The 18585-nt window shown below is 34.9% G+C and overlaps 1 protein-coding gene across 1 annotated transcript in view; it reads left to right on the forward strand.

The window, feature by feature from the left end:
• LOC149797376 (gamma-aminobutyric acid receptor alpha-like) overlaps window positions 1-18585 on the forward strand; it is a 79900-nt gene that overhangs the window by 23191 nt on the left and 38124 nt on the right. Inside the window, exons 3-5 of the mRNA XM_089960405.1 lie at window positions 3671-3738; window positions 4830-5053; window positions 13923-14005. Coding sequence (XP_089816531.1) covers window positions 3671-3738; window positions 4830-5053; window positions 13923-14005 — 375 coding nt within the window. The remainder of the gene's footprint in view (window positions 1-3670; window positions 3739-4829; window positions 5054-13922; window positions 14006-18585) is intronic.

Here is an 18585-nt window from a genome sequence, read left to right on the forward strand (position 1 = left end):
TTATTATTAAGAAGCATCAAAAGACTTTACGCCCGGAAAAGTTTTAGACACGAAGAACATAGGAAATAATTACATAAGGAAAATCACACAAGGCGCGTCAATCGATTGTAAATGGGTTAGTAACAGACGTTCGATGATACCTATGACAATTTTAACGAACCGTGAACGGCTCCATCAGTAAATGAGCCGTTGACCAAGTACAACTTTATGTATCTGAATGGAGGAGGTAGCTCGTGTATAACAACGCGGACCATTAACGTGTTCAAAGGCCTCACTGACACATATACTCTTGTCATTTTGACGCCGACACATAAATTCTCCGCAGACCACAGATCAACAGGACAAGTACAGTACCAGTGTTCCTATATTCTTCTGCAAATGTTAACTTCGTTCATCCTCATCAACGCGGTTACTTCTCTGAGAAATTCTAAGCCAGGATTAACATTCAGCAGATTAGCCAAAGTAATAGCCCATGATAGAAAAGTATGTAAACCCATCTGCAACCTCGGATGCTTTCAGGACGTCAACGGCGAAGCTTCATTGTAGAGACTGGCCACATCAACAACTGTCAACCCGTATTTGTATCTGCCGTCGTGTGGTAGAATCACAATATCAGCCTGGTGAACTTCGTTGTTAGGTGCTCTGACTTCAAACCATTTTTTTGGTGCCGACGAACAATCTCCCATAATGTCTGTCAAGCCAACGCAGGACCCACAATGATGTTTGCGTAAGACATCACGGATAATTTTGATGACATACCAATATTGTTGTTAGTGAATACTGCCAGAGTAAACAAGGATGATAAATAATTATCTGAAGATCAGTTTGGAAAGATAAAAACCAGGGACGCTAAATTAACTGATTAAATCAGGATGCTACTCCTGGATGTAATATCTCACAATCTTGTTGAAATCTGCGAGGAGCATATGATTAGGGATCGGGAGAATCGAAAAGGTCTACCTCATGCAAAGTATCTGTGAGTGGAGATCCCCCAACATAGGAGGCAACAAGGTAGTTACTGTACGTGACCCAGGATGTGGCTACAAAAATATGTTGACACGGCAGGTGCTAACAAACCGAACGTGATGAACACGTTCAAGCATTTATTTACTCAATTACGCAAAAAGGCGCAAAGAGACTCTATAGTCCTGGATGTTCCCCAAACCCCTGTTGTTTCGATAAAACGTGCCGAGATTGCAAGGACAGACTTTGACCCGCGATTACTCCGCGTGGTTGCTTCTGGAAATTAGATATGGAAGTCACATGGGCCATTCATTGGGCCTTTTAAATTGTCGCAGGTGGATATTACATATTACCTTGTAAGTAGTTTTATTGGCATTCGTATGATGATTTACCCTTGAACTATTAAATACAGATCTTGTTGCCTTTAAAATGATACCAATGGTATAATCGACGCGGTGTCAGGCATAGCATCAGCTGCCATTGAGTTTGGTGTGACTCAAATCAAAACCACGTTGATAGTAGATATGTCCCAGTCAGAGTAGCTAACAGTGCCTTATCGTTAATCGCTGAAGGATACGTCGCTGAGGAACTATGTCAACTAGTCTAACCACGACATTTCAGACTCATTGCGATATAGAGAGCTGCGGAAGGAAACTCCGGCCCTCCATCTCACGATCCAGCCCTGAATATATTTAATTTAATTTACATATCTAAGCCATTTGAAATCAGTAGATTAATAATAATCAAGCAATTTCCTTATTTTCTGCCGCTTGTGACAATTTCGGCCCCACGATCAAAAGACAGTAGCGTTGCACAAACCTGAACCAAGAAATCCTTATGCAGAGCCTACCATGACAGTAAATTGTCACGTTCACCTGTCTTGTCAGCACACTATCGCTAGAATTGCTACACCAAACGTGGCCTTTGGCAGATTTAGTGCAAATGCGTGGAAGCGCGGAAAAATCAATATACAACCAAAACTTAAGGTCTACAAAGAAATTATGCTGCAGGGCATGTTGTTTTCTTGCGAAACATGGACATTGTACAAAAGCCATGCCAATACTCTGAATCATTTTCATATGAGCTATCTGAATAAACTGATGAGGATAAGATGACAATACAGGGTCCAAGACACAGAGGTTCTCACAAAGGCAGGCATTTAAAGTATTCACGCTATGCTGATGAAATTTCAGATGAGATGGGCAGTCCGCGTCACCATGCTGTTCGAGGAGCGACAACCAAAGAGGATCTTCTGCAGTGAGCTGAAAGAGGGAACTCGATTTGAGGTTGGTCAGAAGAAGAAATCCTTTAAAGAATCCCTCATAACATCCCCGAAACACTTCAACATTGACACTGTGTATTGGGAAGGTTGTACACAGGGTCCCTCAAGCTTGGGTAGTCTGTTCCAAACTAGAGCTACAGACTGTGAATGGAAAATACATTGCAGAGGCAGACCACTGGAAATTTCAGAATTGCAGCACTCCTGCCACGGCTCAAGCTGACCCAAGCGGCATCTCTTGATTAAAATATACCTCGTCTTATTCCAGAAGAAAGATCTCACTCCATGATTTGCTTAGCTTTATACAATTATCTTCTCGGCTATTTATATGCAGGGATTATGCAATAAAGAAAAAAAAAAAAAAACATTTCCGATAAAAACTTACTTCTTAGCTTCATCCCATTTAACATAATAGGGTAATTAAAATAATGTGATGTTCAAATGCATTGATTGCTTGCAAAAGCCTATGGCGTTGACGTTTTTTTCGGCAATTAATTATTTGCACTCGCGGAAAGACCCAAACATCTAGATGAAATTATAAAAGGCGAAAGGCCCAGATCAAAATAGGAGCAGTAATTTCTACATTAAAAGGCGAAGGTATACATAACGTGTTTGGTTTCTTTTTTTCAAAACTAAATTTTATTTGAAACTTCTTTTTTAATGCATAAAATTTGCAGCAGAAACGTAATTTTGTTTTAAGAATTTTTTTACCAACCATATTGTCACTCTTGAACCTTACCTTCAACTATTGATTTTATTTAATTTAATGTGTTTGTTTAATCACAAAATTCACTTGTCTAAGCCTTTGGAATATATATATATATATATATATATATATATATATATATATATATATATATATATATATATATATATATATACATCTTAGAATCATAGAATCCTAATTATTTTAAACTCATCTTTTTTATTGTCTTTGAAAGGATATTCATTTCGATTGAATTACAACACAGTTCACCGTCTAAAAATGTTTCACTTGCATTGCATCAGTTCAATGAAGCAAATACAACAGTTTTATTGGCGTTACTATGTCTAGTGTTTACGTATCTATCAAGCATGGGTATCAACGGTAAAGGTTCCATGTAGACATGTAAATACTTCTATTTGCAATCCTCCAAAGCGACGCAATATGCAACGACACATATTATCAGGAGTGCTGTAGACATAATTGTTAAAATAAATATTTTTTGAAATTTCTACATATAGAAGAGGACTTAGCGAGAATGGTCTGTTATAAAAATATCTTGTAAAAATTTAGAAGTAAAGGAGACTTTGAATCAGTGATCCGGAGGTTCTGTTACTACACTTTATGCTAGAGGCGCGCAGGATGATGTTCCAGCTATTTGTGTAGTAATTTATTCAGTAACACACCAAAAGCAAACCATGATAATTCTACTCTTGCACATTTAGGAGATCCTGTCGAGGTGACTGTTAACTTCAACGTGCGCTCTATGGGACCCATCTCAGAAATGGACATGGTAAGAGGACATTCCTTAATTTATTGATGTTGTAACCGCTTGGAATTCTTGATCTGCATCATAAGAATTTTTAAAAATTTAAAAACAATGTTTTAAAAACAATTTTCCAACTGTCAGAAAAAGCATTGAGCAATTTGCATGTGTTCAAGTGGCTGTCAGGAAAACTCTTTCAGCGTTAATATTAGTGTATTACTTAATTGCATCATTTCTGAAGTTTAACCTATGTTTTCCCTCTGCCATGCTGACAGTAACACACAGGTGCACTTAATCAATATGAGATTATATATTCTACAGCAACAATTTGAGCCCTAACTTCATCAAAGTCACGTGATCGTCAAAAGAGAAAGAAAAAATATATTTGCTGTTTTCTTTTCCTCGTTCCATAAATAACTAGACAACCAAGTATACCTTTAGTTAATGTGTACAGATGAAATCCGTGATATGTTGACCTTCGAAAAGAGAGGTAAAGGAGATGAGTAACAATATCCAATCATCAACCGAAAATAGTTACAAATACTTAGTCAACATGCAAGTATTTAAGTATATTTAAATCTCTATAGAAAGTTGTAACACAACAATGCCCTTTTTCGCTTGATAATATGAAGCGAAGATGTGCTCCAAAGGCAGGATAAAGAGTCTTGTTTTCTGACAAAGGAAAAGGGTCATTAGATCATGAAAGACTTTGGACCAAGACTGACTCTTGTAAACTTTTATGAATCTCGAATTAGTTGTTTATATCACCTTTACAAAGAGTCAAAAATGATTTTTTTTCCTTTTGGCATGCCATATCGAATCACATTTGTTTTGGCTATTGTCATGTGTCACAAAAAGAAAAAAACGTTAATGAAAGCGAAATGGATGCTTGCGTCATTCTGTGAAAGCAAATTAAATCAATTATTGTATATCAATGATTTTATGTCTAATGCAGAGGGATTTGCAAATTAAATGTATGAACCTGTACGTATTTCGACCTGTGTATCAATTATAAACTTTACAGTGATCTTTATGACATGTGAATTAATTACTTTACATTTTGGAGCATTTTCGGCGGTTTAAAGGTCAATACGATATATATTTCTTTTTGAATCCAGATCTTCACCATGGACTGCTATTTCCGTCAGATATGGACAGATAAGCGGTTGGCGATGAACATAAGCGGCCTTGACACCGTGGCGTTGAACATACAAATTCTGGACCGGATATGGTTCCCGGACACCGTGTTCTACAACGGCATGAAATCCTTCTTGCATATGATCACCACTCCTAACCGCTTTATACGCATACATCCTGGAGGCAAGGTTCTCTTCTCACAAAGGTCCGTACATGTTATATTTTGTAGTGTTATTTTACTTACTATACTTACATAATGTTAACTAGTGGTCATGACACATGTTAGAATATGTCTTCTTTTCTACCATAAGATGAGATATATCTGGAATTTACGTAGGTAAACACGATATTCTTTTTATTTACAAATTTGCTCCTAAATCGATGCTTAGACAATTAAGTTTACTCTTCGGCACCTCTCGTGATCTCACCAGTTTCAACTGTATACACAAATTGATCATAAAAATATCAGCTATTCAAGAAAACGGTAGGTTTTGGATAAGCAAATATGCAAGCTATTTTACTCAGTCGAGCCTAAAAGCATGTTCCTTCAGTAAGTTCATGTAATCGAGCGTGGCATAGCATGATGGATCATTTTGTATTTTCACTGTTGAAAATATAAAGAGATATTTTTCATTTACAAAAATATAGGACTGAAAAGCAAGAAAATCACTCCACCAACAATGTCACTTACCTCACAGTTAAATATATAATAAAATGATGTTTCTTTAATGGAAAAAAAGAAAATATTTTAAAGTTAAATTTAATTACCGTAAGCTTTTTTCAAGCAGCATCTACTATAAGCACCGTTGGCGTCGTTCGTCGTCGTCGTCGTCACCATCATCATCATATTTACCAATATTAATAGCAGTCTACTTGAACAAAATCAATTAGATACTAAATGAAACAGACATAGTTTACATGTAAGGTACTTTTTAATTGAACATATGAGCTTTATACAAAACATTGACTTAGTATATACGGCAAGAAAGCAGAGACTGGTTGTTGTGAATGGAGTACACTATGAAACTGGGTCATTCACTTTAGTTACAACTACATATGCATCAATATAATACATACTAATTAACAAGAAACATACTAAAATAGTTTCATATGCATGGGCATGAGTAATACTAGAATTCGAACGAGGATGTTTAATTAAACAGCCTTACAAACTTTGCAAAAATTAACACAGACCCTCCCGCACATGGCACCCATTGGTTTAAACGGACATATTAAACTGCATCTGACTGCTTTGTGAAGGCATCGGATTACTATTTCGCCAAAAGTGGTGTGTAAAACCATATAAAGAGGTAAATTCAATACGATTGGATATTGTATGATGGGAGAAGAGCTAGAAAGGGCAATGTACATCTTTTGGAATTAATGTTCAGACATTTCGATGAAAACAGGGTATTCGCTCTTCCGTCCTCCCGTTTCACCTAAATGTCTGTATAATAATTATTATTACATTTCAACTACACTTTTAATATCGATTAGACATTGACGGTTTTCGAGTATCGGCTGTTTGTTCCATTGCTTGGCGGAGTTGTGGGCCTTAATTGTTAAACCAGCACACTTTCATTCCCGCACAATGAGTCATTTAATTATCCTTGCATTTCAACCGAATCTGGAATATTGCTTGATATTGACAAGACCCTAGATGAGTTTATTTGCCAGTATTTTACATTATCGCTTGCTAGCGTTTTAGACTCTGATTTTAATACCCACTCACTCTTGTCTGAGCACAATAACGTTCTTGATGATGATGACGACGACGATGATGATGATGATGTTTTTATTATTATTATTATTATTATTATTATTATTATTATTATTATCGCATTTGAACCGAACTTGGCATGCAGCTTGGTATTAACATGACAATAACAGTTTCATTATTCGCCTTTTGCATGATCTTTTTGCGGAATTAATGTCATGATTGTCAGGCCGATCTTGCCACCCACTTTGATTTCCCCACAGCAGCTTCATTAATTATTTGTGGATTATAACCAAACTGTATTGGCTGGTTGATAATAATGTGGCTTTAGCTCAGTTTTATTGTCAGTCTTATGTTAGGCTCGAATAAAATATAACAAAAGAAAGAGTGAAAGCAACAAGCTTTGAAAAAATTAACAAATAAATTATTTCCCTGGAAAAATATTGTAAAAATGAAGAAAAAAATAAGAACTTACGGTTTTAAGCATCAAATCCAAAAATAATCCAAGAATAATGCACGAATTACATTTTAGAAGTCATGATAATAAAATATTTCAGTGAATTCAAATTCGAGTCCCGACGAAAAATCCAGGATGGAAGGCGATGACGTATACTTTATCCTTTATGGTGTTGTAAGGTCTACAGTTTTGTGTTATTCACAAGCAGTAATACGGTGTTTGAAGTAATGAAATGTCTTTACTCAAGAATTCTGTATGAGCGTTCAAATTTTTTCCACGAAAAAGAATTAATCCTTTTGAATCCAAATAATTCAAATAAACATTAAAATATAATTCTCAAACTGTCGCAAACAAACGAACACCTTGGCATCAAGTGATTTAAGCCCAGACTGACCAATTATCTCTATAAACAAAGATTATACAGTAACCTGAAACGCAAACCAGATTCCCGGATAAGGGTCAGCTTTCCAGAATCTTCGAGAAGTATTTTTCGTCTAAAAGCACATAGTCCCAGTATGATCTTGACAAAAACCAATCATTTTACTCTAAGAATAGAATAAAAATAAAAAGTTGTTTACTTGTCTCAGTGATTTCTGAAATCAAGGTCTGGAACTAGGTCAGCTTTAGATGTTTAGAACTGAAGAGTCAAGGTCAAACTATTTTCTGAAAATAATATCAAGTTCCTAGTAAACAAAACTACACTATTTTGACATATAATCAAATTAAATATTTTTTTAATTATTTTTTTGTTTTTGCAAACAATTAAATTAAATCAAATATAAATTAAATCCAATATATATAACAGTCAGTGTTCTATTAACCTATGGATCCATAGGCCCACATGTCAGACTCACTCACCTCGATATTTACACAATGACTCGTTTATTTGTAATTGAATTTCGACTAGATGTTAAATAATAACTTGATAGGATCTTCACTGTATCTGATTAATATGATTATCAGTGTCCTTTTTAGCGTTATCTGTCAGATATGTAGCCTTTGGTTATCAGGTCAATTTTTTCTGCGAAATGAATATCTCAATTATTATTAGATTTCAATCACATTTTGTATATAGCTTGATACTGATGTGTTCTTGGCTGAATTTGATTGTCCAAAATCTACTTTACTCTATCTCGGAGTTATAACTCCTTATTCTTTGACTCATCCATATTCCTTTCTGCTCTAAGATTCCTTGGCTTAGTTATGGATTTGAAACAAACTTAGTGAGTTGCTGCATACTGATAAGGTTCCATCGTTGATTATCAGAGTTACCAACTTAGATTTGCGACATATAACCTGATTGTCCGGTCCATATATAACATGATTGTCTGGTCCACATATAACATGATTGTCTGGTCCATATAGAACATGATTGTCTGGTCCACATATAATACGATTATCTGGTCCACATATAACATGATTGTCTGGTCCACATAGAACATGATCGTCTGGGCCACATAGAACATGATTGTCTGGTCCACATATAACATTATTGTCTGGTCCACATATAACATGATTGTCTGGTCCACATAGAACATGTTTGTCTGGTCACATAGAACATGATTGCCTGGTCCACATAGAACATGATTGTCTGGTCCACATATAACATGATTGTCTGATCCACCAACTTTTCTTTCCTTTAATTCTTACTTGATTTCAACCAGATATTGTTTACAGGTTTATCTTGAAGCACCTTATCCAGAGTCGATTTCCAGCATTCTGCAGCATCATTTGACAAAGTAATATCCCCTGGTTTTTAGACAAATTCACATGTGTTGCCATTCAATAATTTCCTTAATTAGTATTTGATTTTTAGCAATTTTATCTGCAGCTCTTACTAATACAACTTAAGAGGGATTTGATTCAGTATTCTCTGTTATCATTTAGTGTAATTTTGGCCATTGAATGTTATACCCATGTTATCTTTAAATACAATTTAGAGTGGCCGAGTGGTCTAAAGCGCACTCTGTTACAAATCACTGCCATCTCACCTCTGTCTGCGTAGGTTCGAGTCTCGGATTCGGTCAATGTGGGTATGTGAGAAAGTTTGCCAGTAGCTTCTTGTGGGTCGGTGGTTCTTTCCGGGGTTTTCCAGGGTTCTTCCTCTACCATTAATACTGGCCGCCATACATAGCCTATCGTGTGCTGAAAAATGGCGTTAAATCCCATAACATCAGCAACAACAACAACAAATACAATTTTGCCCTATGAATGCAAGACCCGTGTATTTGTTGCAATCTCTCAATCGTGTTTTAATTTAAAACATATTCTTATGCAATTTGACACTGCTGATACATGATATTGTATCGATTCTTAGTGTTTTACGTCACCTATGTCTTTCTTTACAATTCATTGACTATATCACAATTGTCATTGAACTCCTTTCTCTTCAAAACAACTCAACATATTGCAACTAAAAGTGGAAAGCAACCATTGTATGAATTTGTAGAGTTTTGGGCTTTAATTTCTCAGTATTATCAGCATTTTACGAGATAGGCTTTCAATTGCGATCCATTATATATCATAGCTATGCGTGGTAAATATTATTAACTATGATGTAACTATTTTCAGCAGTGCTTAATAGCCTCTTGTGTGCAATATTATTTTCTGGACCACAGTTTAGTCGTTCTTGAAAGTATATGCAATTTTAGTTACGTTTACTTATAAGCAAGCTTCTCTTTAATACATACAACTTGAACAGTCGCATATATTATCTTAGTTGTCAGACAGATATTGATTGTAAATGATTTTCCCATTGGTCATCTTCAGAATCAAAGTTGTCCTCGAATTCATGTTTGTTATAACATCCGTGTTACTTCGACCAAAATTATATTCCATCGCGTGTTCCATTTCAATCCTGTCTCTAAAGAAATATACCGCATTTCATGCTTTTTCCGTTTTAAATAACCTGCAACAACGGAATTTTATTGATGTGATTAGGACGTATTTCAGTCATTAGGAAGGATATCCTGTTTTTCATGCTGTCATGACCATGATCAATTTAGAGGGATCAAATGTGAATTACGATTTTCCTCTAGTGATGCGGAAATGCAATATTATGTTATAAACTGAATGCACCATTGCTATATACTTTCAAACGTTGTTAAACCCGATGTTCCAATTTATATGTATGTGTTTATTTTTAAATTTGCTGTCCTCTACTTTCTCAATTAATATGTGTGTGCACCAGTCGTTAGAAGCACTTGCATCTCATTTGGTCTTAGCGGTTTTTGTCCATTGGTTTGTCGAGGAAATCCTCTTAGAACGAATACGTACAATACATATTGCACAGCAATTAAAATTTATTTGGCCTGTTTGAATGTCCAAATCGAATCTCCATGCCATGGCATGTTTGAATGCGTATGTCACTGACCAAACTAGGTCTCATGCCATGGCATGTTTGAACGCGTACGTCAATGACCAAACCAGGTCTCATGCCATGGCATGTTTGAATGCGTATGTCAATGACCAAACCAGGTCTCCATGCCATGGCATGTTTGAATGCGTATGTCAATGACCAAATCAGGTCTCCATGCCATGGCATGTTTGAATTCGTTTGTCAATGGCCAAATCAGGTCTCCATGCCATGGCATGTTTGAATTCGTTTGTCAATGGCCAAATCAGGTCTCCATGCCATGGCATGTTTGAATTCGTTTGTCAATGGCCAAATCAGGTCTCCATGCCATGGCATGTTTGAATGCGTATGTCAATTACCAAACCAGGTCTCCATGTCATGGCATGTTTGAATGCGTATGTCAATGACCGAATCAGGTCTCCATGCCATGGTGGATGTAATTGCTCCATTTCTATAATCTTCTGAACTTCCTGAACTCAAATAGTTTGGGGAACAGCTTGCCATAATTATTACAAAAGAAAAAACCAATCAACTTTACAAACTTGAATTCAGTTGGAATGTTATTACGAAGACGTTCGGGTTAGATTGTCACTCCATTGTAGCAACCTGTGTATTTTGGTGCTCAAAAAGTGTGCATGTGTGTGCGTGCGTACATGGGTGTGTATGGGTGTGTGATTGTTTGACAATGGTGAAAAGCTCACTCTAATAACTATACAAAAAGCGCATGACGTAAGGAAGTAAAGTCCGATATGCAACTTTAGGTGTATATGTTATGACCTGGTTAGATTTTTTCTACTTATTTTTTTCGAATCCAACAGGTTTTCAGTTGTTTTTTTATTCAGACGTTTTTGTTAGCATTGCGCGCATAAGAGTTCTAAAAAAAAAGAATCTCTTTCTAAACTGTAATCGTTCATATATTACTTTATTATTGTTATGTTACGTAATGATTTACTGCATGATTTGATTTGTTCTGGTTAGCGGTTCTCTTCCATGATGGATTATGTTACGAATTTATTGTCTTAAACTAAGTAACAAATAAAAAGGTTAGTAAAATTCAATAATTTCCTTAGAATACAAAGTCAAAACTTAAAAAGAACTTTCAGTATTGTGAATTAAATCCCAAATAGTCCTGAAAGTTATATCACAAGTCCAGAAGTGCAGAGAATGCCTTATGAATTCATGTGGTATTCAGAATGAATTCCAATATTGAATATTCTGATGTGCCAGTAGTCTTGAATGTGCTAATGCGCCAACAGTATAAATGTATCATAATGATATAATCCAAAACGTCATTTAATGAATTCACAATAATTCAAAAGTAGGGATTCAGCGGCTTATTAGCGTGTGTATACAGGGGTTTGAGGTCATAATTTTAGCTACCTATAAAACTTAATCGTTGGCACCGTTTCTAAGATTTTACACAGAGTCATGCGTATTTGTGGAATTGTACATGAGTCATGTGTAATGTGTAAGCAGGTGCATATTGCATATCATAGAAAGAGCATTAAACTGACTATCTGTTAACATAATCAGTTTGGCATGTATAGAATATGTATCTGTATTATTTCAACGGTATCAATTATACCAACATTTTAATTATAATTTTCATTAAATATAAGTTTAGTTGCAATGGACACTACTGCACTTATATTGAAAGGGCTCCAATCATAAAATACTATATTTCTTGCTTTTAATTTATGTGAATTATTTTAGGGATTTATTCATGTATATTTTGTTTTAACGTTTTTTTTTTGAATATACAAATATGAACAAATCTCAAGCGTATCTCAATACCAGGGACTGGATTTAAAAAAAAAAATAACTAACTAAAATACATAGGTTCCTTTTCAATTTAATGTATTCTTATGCTAAACCATTCCACAATTTAAATCTAAGCTTAATTTCTACTTAAGACATTTCACCTTCGCCTCGCACTAATTGTTACGAACGTTAAGTAATATTTAAGAATCCCCTCATTTGAAAACATATCCAGGGAATAATTCCAATCGTATACGGGATGAAGCACTAACAAAGAATTAAAACTGGCTCCAGAATCGCTCGTTTCTTAAACTGACAGGGAAACAGCGATTATGCCGACTACAAGTGATGCAGTTTGCTTCAGCTGTTACTTGGTCATCAATAACACAGCGAATAAAGCTTAGCCTAGCTTAAGACGATCTCCTTTAGGAATGAATCAGATCGGCAAATTGCCAATTCCATTACGCGACTTGATAACACTTCTCAAGCTATCCTTCGTTTCCCTGGACATTAACGCAGCACTGGTGATTGAAGTGAGCGCTTTCCTATCCGATTTAGATTGTTATAACAGCCATCCTCGACATTTCAACACTTGTAAGTGGGAATCGAAATCATTGCGATTCGTTTTATTGCATTTGTTGAACAGCTTGATGTGCATTATAAGATGAAGTTAATCAGCCAAAACTTGTCGAAATGATGATGACGAGATGCCTAATGTGCCAATCTATGTTAACCAAATTTGATTTCTATATTTTAATTATCTTTTCGAATTAAACTGGAGTAAAACTGTCGATTTTCAATTGACCCTATGACCATAGATACTGGAATTTGGAGATAAGTTATAGTGGCGCATTAGGTCCTATTGTAGTTAAGAAACTTTTGATGTGTAATTATTACGTATGTACAAAGTTTGATGTTCTTTAACTATATAGAAAGAAACGTTCGAAGTTGCGTGGATTTTGCGTGTATTAGAAACGTATTTTACAGACGCTTGATGCAAAAGGTATGGAGACTGTACTTTGGATGCACTAGTGAAATCTATTGGATGAAATTTTGAGAAACATATATGTTTTTCATAGATAAAATTTTGAATTAAAAAAGGAAGAAAACAGCTCTTTATTGTTACTTTTTCAATAATGTCGTTATTGTCTTTTTGAGCATTCACAATGCACGAGGCGTCGAGGTTCCACGTTTCTATACAAGTACAGATTATTGTATTGGTTAAATTATAGCTTTTGTTGTAAGAATATACGGTAGTATGGTGGGCTGTTTACAATGATAACCCCAATGTCATTCTGAGGATACTGTGCCAATTTTTATGAACATTTCTCTATGCAAATGGCGGATATGGCCAGGTAAGGATTAAGGTTAGGAGGGATCTAAGGCTAATATGAGAGAAGGTCGACAAGCTGTTAATTCAATTAGGAATGCAATCCCTAAAATACGATGACCCACGCCTATGTTCTTGTCAACCTATGAGCTAATCCAGCCCTGGATATGACCATGAAAAGGTTGTTTTTATTCGAGACTATCCTGACTTTGTGAATGTTTTAAGCTAATTTTAGTTTATGACTGGTTCATAAATGTTTGGATTTTCTCTCTTAAAGTGTTTCGCCAAGTATAATTCAAAATTGCAAGTCCACTTTTAACTTTGCGACTAACGAGTTTACGTAATCATCTGTTTTGTGCTGATTATTGGTTTAATCGCTTAATTAGTACGCCAGTTTCAAATTATTGAAGACATTGCTGATAACGAAAATCTTCATAAAAGTGTTTTTATTCAACAGGCTGACAGTGCGTGCCCTCTGCAAGATGAATTTGCAGAATTACCCGCTTGACACTCAGATTTGTCCTCTCAATGTTGGAAGCTGTAAGTCTCTCTCTATCTATATGTAATATTAATAACTGCATGTATATACCATGTTTATTTCGAAAATATATTATTTCAATAATACGGACTTTTTGCCTTGTTTTCCGTTCATGGCATTGACCCGTGGTGAAATAGTCCAAAAGCTAACCGTTTTTCTTGCTTATTTTTGATCTCAATATAGAACATTTCAACCTGCTTCACTATCTGCTTATCTTCAGCTATACACAACTAGTTGTGCGTGTACTGATAATTCATCATGCCTAGTACTGCATATAGTTTCATAAGAAATTAACTCGCTTCACTCGGATACAATTTATTTAATTTTGTCGGTACCAATTGGGAACACAATTTTAATACAGTATTTAAATTGGTATTAATAATGAACTTGTTGCTGAAAGCAAAACAATTGTGAGAACTGGGCTATATCCCCAATTATTCTAGTTAGACCAGACATGTTCGTCTTGAACTCTGAGTGATCTTAATAGATTCTCCCCGATTAGGTCACTAGACGATGGGCAACCTCGAAGTTTCTCCTACATGCGACCACCAAACTTGACCATTTTGAACAAGGCACACTGAAGCAAAATCAAATTATAAATTACAAATAGAGGTAATAATAGAAAGCCTGATTTGCGTTCAATTTACGTATGCATTTTATGTAACAGTACTTTGAGATTCAAAGAAATGTATTTCAACTTCCAAACACCATATAAACACAGTTGTAAATCTGCCAGCACGCTACAAATATGTTTGCTGATGACGTCATTCGGGAACTATCTACATAGATGACACTGTATTTGGTAGGTTCCTGTTCTCAATTAGTACTCATGTGTTACCGAAATAATCAGAACAACGCTTTATTTTCAAGAAAGGTATAACAACAGGCATATGAGGTTAAGCATAAAAGTGACTTATTAATGGCCATATTGCGAATGGAGTGAAGTAGAAAAGAATAATAGAAAGAGGCGTATTGTGACCAATGTATTGGACATACATAACGAAATGGGAAGACAAAATTGTACTAGACGTAACAAGTTTAAATGGAAACAAATTATTTAAATATAGTTCTATAAATTGAACTAATTTGAATAGTACGTAAACATTAGTGTTACATAGCAACGTACAAAATTTGTACGTTTTAACAGCTTTTTCAGATACTTTTTACTATATATTGTTTTCCTATTTCAGCCAGATGTTGGCACTGAAAAATGAATGAAATATTCGTGGTCTATATCTTGTGTGGGGCATTATTCACATTTTGTTTTACAAACATCCAGATATTGCCAAAGTCTAGTTTCAGTGCGGAACGTATGATTGGTTATATGGAACTTTGTTAAAATTATTCTTTTCTTTCTCTAGCATATTTGTTACAAAGGGTTTAAACTTAAAGAATTTTTAAAACTATCCGATCAGTTCTACTAATCGGAGAATAGGAAATACTGGTATCGGCATACTGAGTTTGTATAGATTGAATTTTGAGTAGACTGTGATTGTTTTATTTAGTCAATTGACACATGGCAGTGATTGTGATATTGTTTTCTTTAGTCAACTGACACATGGCAATGATTGGGATATTGTTTTCTTTAGTCAGCTGACGCAGGGCGATGACAGTGATCGTGTTTTCTGTAGTCAGTTGACACAGGGCGATGACAATGATCGTGTTTTCTGTAGTCAGTTGACACAGGGCGATGAGAGGTATACTGTATTCGTTAGTCATTTCACAGAGGGCGGTGACTGGTGTATTGTAGTCTTTAGTCAATCGACACAGTGCGATGACTAATACACTATTTTTTTTTAGTAAATTGACACAAGGCGATGACTGAGATACTGTGCCAATTAACAGAGAGGAATGAACTATTCAGATCTGAATCTCACACAATCTATTTGATAGAGGAAAGCCGTTTAAAACAGATTATACCAGCAGCAGCATCACATTCATAATGTCGTACAATAATTGTGAAATTTTGCTCATTTTGCCAGTAACCAGTCCAGACCACAATGAAACAGCTCTACTTTTGATAAAATTCTCGTTGGAAACTTACCTGTTTCTCATTACAAAACGTATAAATGGAGTATATTTTATGAAAAATAAAACTATTTGTAAGAAATTAGAGTGTGCATATTCAATAATCACTAGAATCCATGATCTCGCATTCATATAACAGATATTAAAACATTGTTGTACAGCGTTATCATCAGCCGCAGAAACGACAGTTTCTGTCTTACAGCCGGATTGGGCACCATAGGCAATTCTTTGTCATCCACAAATCTTCAGACTTTAACCTCATCGTTGGCCTTCTGACAATACGCATCGAAATGTTTGTCTCGAGAAAGAAAGGTCGAAGCTTTTACTATATAATATCACGTGTTACAATTTTCTATCCCTAGATGGTGTGATTGTATTATTTGTTTAGACTTGTTCTTTGTTCTGAAGGTTTGATAATGAGATAAATGTCTGTAAAGGAAAGCAAAAGGTCCGTCTGAAGTACAAATGTCACGTGGGAGTGGTGCCTATAGCTTGCGCGAAACGCCATAACCAACTCTGATGCGACTAGAAGTGTTTTGGTAATTATAAAACCTTGAAAATGATATACTCTAATGTGTAATTTGTTTAAAATTATTGTTATGAGAAGAGTTATATTAAGATTTTGCATTATTTACAATAGCCACATGTGGGCAAACAAACTTGAGAGACAAATCGCAATTGTGTCTGTTGCAGCTCTTCAGCGTTAGGAGAGAATCGCAAATTGACAACTTTCCGAATCTGTGATATTTTATTGTCTAATAAAGCCGTCTGTGTCCAAATTTGTAAGTCTAATTATATGTTTTATATCCATAAACTATAATTTGCATGTCTTTGTGCAAGGCACGCCGTGTACCTCGAAGTCTAATTAGACACTTTTGCAACCGGAAAGTTGAGGAGAGGGAGAGTGGAGATATAACTATGTCTCTCCGACCGAAACCATTTCTTAAAATCGTTAAAATAGCTCTACGAAATATCGCATACATGTCACAGGGTACGTTTTGGGAGTGATATTGAGAACATCAGCAAGCAAGAAAGTGGAAACAAATTTATACACACACGTGACGGTGATAAAAGACTAATAAACAATGAATTGGTATTTATATCTTGGACAATAATAAGTCAAGTGTTGAGTGAGACGACGAGGCAGTCGAACGCATTGAAAGACTCAATGCGGATTGACATTTGTTAAAATAAAATGTTTCTGAATTAAATTTCAACATATCAAAAATAATTACATGAAACTTTAACTTTCTATTTTCCCTTGTCCACTCTGCTTTTTCATGTTTCATTCTGCCCTTCTCCCTATCCAATGTACAATGAACAATAATTGCATGATGCTTACATTATTTTGGATTTAGGTAGCTGTGTTTGAAATTACTTCAAACTGCTTGATATTTGTTGATAATTAGTGGTGACGGCGAAAGAAAGTGCAGTGCTATACAAGAATACAATTGAAAGAAATATTTTCTTTCATAACATGAAAATAAATATGCTCATGCCTGCAATAAATAAGGAATAATTCAATTATTATTTAATGAGAGAAGGTGACTTTAACACCTTGGATAGCACATGCGTGCTGATTAAGGCCATATTACAAGAAAAAAGTATTGTTTTTATTACCGCAATTATCAGTGGAGAAGAAGGATATAACGGTCAGTTCAATGTATATTTTAATTAATACGTTTTGATATGGACATGATAAAATAACGAAATAAGCAACAATGAAGAGAATATATATATATATATATATATATATATATATATATATATATATATATATATATATATATATAGATAGATAGATAGATATAAGCAAACATTTTTTGTATAAATCGATCTTTTTCTGTATGATGAGAGATCTTGTGTATATTTAATTTGTATTGTTTATTGGCTTTTCTTAATGATTATGTGTTATGTATATCTTTGTTGTAATTGACCTTTGTCTTGAATCAAGCTAATGGTGAACCTGACCAGTGACATTTATTTTGTAAACAGTATAACACTTCGCTAATATATCTCTGTTATAGATTTAATTCAATCATTATCAATCCAATCAACAGTGTTTACTTATATGTGATATAAGTTTTTCACTTGGAAATTCCTAATTTTTTTGGACAACTTTGAATGTTTTAGAGATGAGACTGACCTACATCCTCGCTCTATTGTAGTGTCTTAGCTTTTTATATCAATGTGGTTTACTTGAAATATTACTCATTTTTGCGTTAACATCGGAAGCGGAATAAGTTGTATTGTTGTGTTCGGTTTTTAATTCAGCGGGATTTATTTAGTCAAATTTGTATTCATTGGAATTAAAGTTCTAAACCATATTCTTAGGCAAAAACATTAATTTGGTATTATAGTGGATTCATTCAAAAATATTTCGTATTATATTATTGTGATACATCAGATGGCTGCTAACACCAGAACAATGGCACATTGGCACGTTCGAGACTACAGGCACCTTAGCAAATTAAATATTGGAATTTGTTTAGAACACCGCCGGAATGCAATCCAAACTTCATATATGTGAACATGTGATAGAAAATTTAGGGCT

Source organism: Sinohyriopsis cumingii, chromosome 6 (genome assembly GCF_028554795.1).
Source record: "Sinohyriopsis cumingii isolate HCF-2022 chromosome 6, ASM2855479v2, whole genome shotgun sequence".
Classification (NCBI taxonomy): domain Eukaryota; kingdom Metazoa; phylum Mollusca; class Bivalvia; order Unionida; family Unionidae; genus Sinohyriopsis; species Sinohyriopsis cumingii.